The 3,684-nt window shown below is 46.5% G+C and overlaps 1 protein-coding gene across 1 annotated transcript in view; it reads right to left on the bottom strand.

The window, feature by feature from the left end:
* Nucleotides 1-3,099, bottom strand: part of LOC102869190 (ADP-ribosylation factor-like protein 15-like) — a 651,283-nt gene extending 648,184 nt beyond the window's left edge. Inside the window, exon 1 of the mRNA XM_006889569.1 lies at nt 2,960-3,099. Within this exon, the coding sequence (XP_006889631.1) occupies nt 2,960-3,007 (48 nt within the window). The 5' untranslated portion in view covers nt 3,008-3,099. The remainder of the gene's footprint in view (nt 1-2,959) is intronic.
* Nucleotides 3,100-3,684: the final 585 nt, after the last annotated feature.

Raw genomic sequence — 3,684 nt, 5'->3', positions numbered from 1 at the left:
ATTTGACGGTACACACACAAAATAATAAAATAAAAGAAAAAAAAAAAAAAGAAGGCAGTTGTCAAAACAGAGCAAGGAAACACTGCATGGTTCAAAATTGGGAAAGGTGTACATCAAGGATGAATCTTATCTCCATGCTTTCTCAATCTATATGCAGAACAGATTATCCAGGAGGCTGTACTTCATGAAAAGAAATGTGGCATCAGGATTGGAAGAAGATTCATCAACAACCTGCATTATGCAGATGACACAACCCTGTTTGCTGAAACTGGGGAGGACCTGTGGTATTTTCTGCAGGTCAAGGACTGCAGCCTTCAATATGAAATTATGCTCAACATCAAAAAAAACAGCAACACATTCTCACCACTGAGCCAACTGGCAGCTTTATCATGGAGAAGACATTGTGATTGTTACCAGCTTCAGCTTGCTTGGCTCCACACTCTTGGTACCAGTTGTCAGGAAATCAAAAGACAAATTACATTGGGAAAAACTGCTGTCAGTATTGAAGAACAACAATGTCAGTCTAATGACTAAGGTGTATCTGATCCAGGTCATGGTCTTCACAATGACTCGCTATGCATCAGATAGGTAGACAATGACTAAGGATAACAGAAGAATTGATGCCTCTGAGATGTGGTGCTGGAGAAGAATACTGAACACACCAAGGACTGATAAGAGAATAAACAAGTCTGTCCTGGAGAGGATAAAACAAGGCTGCTTCTTGGAGGCAAGGATTTTGAAGCTCCATCTCACATCACTCTGGAGAAGGACATCATGCTTGGAAGGGTGGAGGGACAGAATAAGAGAAGATGAAAGATCCTGGATGAGATGGATTGACTCAATGACTAGGGTTATGGGGATAGGTGTGTCAGTGAAATTGGCTCAAGATAGAACAGGGTTCAGAGCTGTTGTACATGTACATGTAAATGAGTCACAAGGTGACTCGATGGCATCTAATAATAACAGCCCCAAAAGGGAGCTCTGTTGCTGGTGTGCTAGCAAAAAGCTGTGCTGCTAACCCTAAGATATCACCCACTGCTCTGAGAGAGACAGATGAGCAATCTCCTCGTATGTAACTTATTGCCTTAGAAACTGGAGGGCCGGCTCTGAGTTGTATCTGGCTCAACAACAATGAAAGAAGAGAGAGAGAGCACCCCACAAGCATTCATCTACCCACAATTATGCTATTCCTATCTAGAGGTTATTTTTTGTAATTAACCAGTATTTGCATTATTGTTTTCACTAAATGGTTTTGGCAGGTTTGGCATCTCATAAATAGCCTCTGATAGAATTTGTACATTTAAACCACCTCTAGTGTAAAAAGAATATAATAAAATGATCAGAACTCTATGATTCCCTTTGGGAGTATCCAAAATTAGGTTCCAGTAGTATAGATATTTTTGCCCTTCGCTTCCTAGTAATAATTATCCCCAAATTTGGCTTTAAACTCTCAGATTTCAAGGCAAAACTACAATAGTGTGTTCTATTAGACAAGCTACAAATTAATGAGTATTTCATTTCAAAAATAATCTTTCCGTCATCATAGGAAATTCTCTTAACCTGAATGGCACTTTGCATTTTAAAAGCATGCTTTGTACCAGATAATACGCTTAATGGTAGCAAGTACTTGTTATGCCTCTGTCCCAAACGTAAATCAAGGTACTGCCATCACCAAAAGAAGATGAAAACAGAATCCGAACTCAGAATTCTCTGCTCTGGTGTAGTGATCCATTCACAAGGTCAAGCATTAACTGCAAAGTCCGTTCTTCGCCACAAGAGCATCAAGCCTTAAAGCCTTAAAGCTTTACTTGTTCTTCATGTAAACGACAATAATTCCAAAAGCACTTACAACACTGCCAAACCAGTCACTGTCCAGCATTTCTTTATCAGGAATGCATTCAAAATCTTTCTGAGTACAGACTAAAGAGGGATTCCTAGAAGGCAGTGACAAATCTCTGCCAGGGCAATCTGCAGTAGCAAACCGAGCACATGTGCTCAACAAAATGACAAGGAGGGCCAGTGTTTTCAACTGTCCTTCAACTCTGCATTGCAATAGCGGTTCTAGCACACAGTGTAAACAGAGTAATTGTATAGGATCTGACACAGCCAATGTCAATGAGGATTCCCTTGACCAAAAGCATGCAGCTCTGAGGAAGGGCGATTTCTCGAACAATATACGGTGCTTGCATAATTCCACAAACATGCACACAATTTTATTTATTTATTTATTTATTTATTTTGAAACAACGTTCAGTCTTGGCTGTGCGCTGACACTTTCCCTACCTAAACTTTTTAGCACAAGCCCGGCCTAGAAGCACCGCAGGGAACCAATCCCTGCACGGGGTAAGAGCAGTTTGCACCCACAACTTGAGCCAGCTGGTGGGGCAAAACCTACCCAGTCCAGTTCCGACCAGGTGACAAGGTAGTTTAGTCCCGTTGACTTTATGGTAATGTGCTTTTAAAACCCTGCCGCGACCCAGGTCATAGCTTTAGAGATCTAATAACCAGCAAATGAGCGGGGCTGCCAGGCACTTAAGAGACCCATTCTGCTTATGGCTCTTTAATAGTACCTGGAGTTCTGCTGGCGCGAGAGCGGAAAACTCCAGTTTCCCCGAAGGGAAAGTCCTTGACGGAGAGCGGTGGGAAGCAGACGCAAAGCGCGGGAGGGCGCCACGCCGCGGCGGCCCCAGCTCCGCGGCAGCCCCAGCGCGACCCTCGCCCCGCAGCCCCGGCCGCACCTTTACCTGTCAGCCCGACCACCCCCTCGGCGCTGCTGCCCTGCGACAACGGCGGCTGCCTGTCCGAGCTCCGGGCACAGCTTCCAGCCGTCGGCACGAGAAAGAACCCCAAAGGCATCCCATCCCAAAGAAAGAAAGCAAAAAGGCTGCTCCTCCAGGCAAAGGGACAGAGGGCACGTCGGCACCTGAGAAGCTACACACCACCCCTGTCCCGCACCTACCAGATAATCCATGTACAGAAACGCCTCAGTTATCCGGAGATCAGACATCCGGCAGCCTAAAGCATCCGGAACGGCTCCGAACCCGGAAAAAAAACCAGCGTCTCTGGCTGCGAGCTAGCAGCCCTGGAAATGCCAGCAACAGCGAAAATAGCCGAGAGCAGCCGAGGAGACGAAGATTACACAAGCGGCGCGGCCATTGGCCAGTCACGCGAGAAGAAGGAAAGGAGCGCTCCCATTGGCTGCGGCGTCTATATAAAGCAGGCCGCGGCGGGTGGCTGGGGAGAAGCGCGGGAGAGGCCAGAGCGCTGCTTTCTGGTTGCGGGGCAGAGGGCCGGGCGTGGGGCGGTGCCAGCGGAAGAGGGAGCAGGGAAGAGAAGGAAATTGACAGGTGGTGTTACCGCCGGATTGTGTGTATTTCTCTAACCTCCTAGTTAAATAAAGCGGAGCAGAACTCCGTGCTCAAGTACCAAGAAACCATGGTGTCCTCTTCTACCCACTCTCCAGAAGGAAGCAAGCCTTGCAACCTAGAAACCAACGTAGCCACCTTCACTTAATGCCGCTCTTCTGAGAGATTCTCTAAAAGCTTTGCATTACTGTGAGAACCAGAGGTGCGCAGGAGGCAACTTTTTGAACAGGCAAACCTGTAGGTGACTTGGAGACCGGAAGATTCGATCTCACTTTCGTCTTAAGGAGGATAGTTGTAGTCTGGTGTCCTTTCGGGTACA

This window comes from Elephantulus edwardii, unplaced genomic scaffold (assembly GCF_000299155.1).
Source record: "Elephantulus edwardii isolate Elephantulus edwardi_28Jun2011 unplaced genomic scaffold, EleEdw1.0 scaffold00079, whole genome shotgun sequence".
NCBI classification, from domain to species: domain Eukaryota; kingdom Metazoa; phylum Chordata; class Mammalia; order Macroscelidea; family Macroscelididae; genus Elephantulus; species Elephantulus edwardii.
Note: the sequence above shows the minus strand (reverse complement) of the source record. Positions and strands in the feature narration are given on the sequence as shown.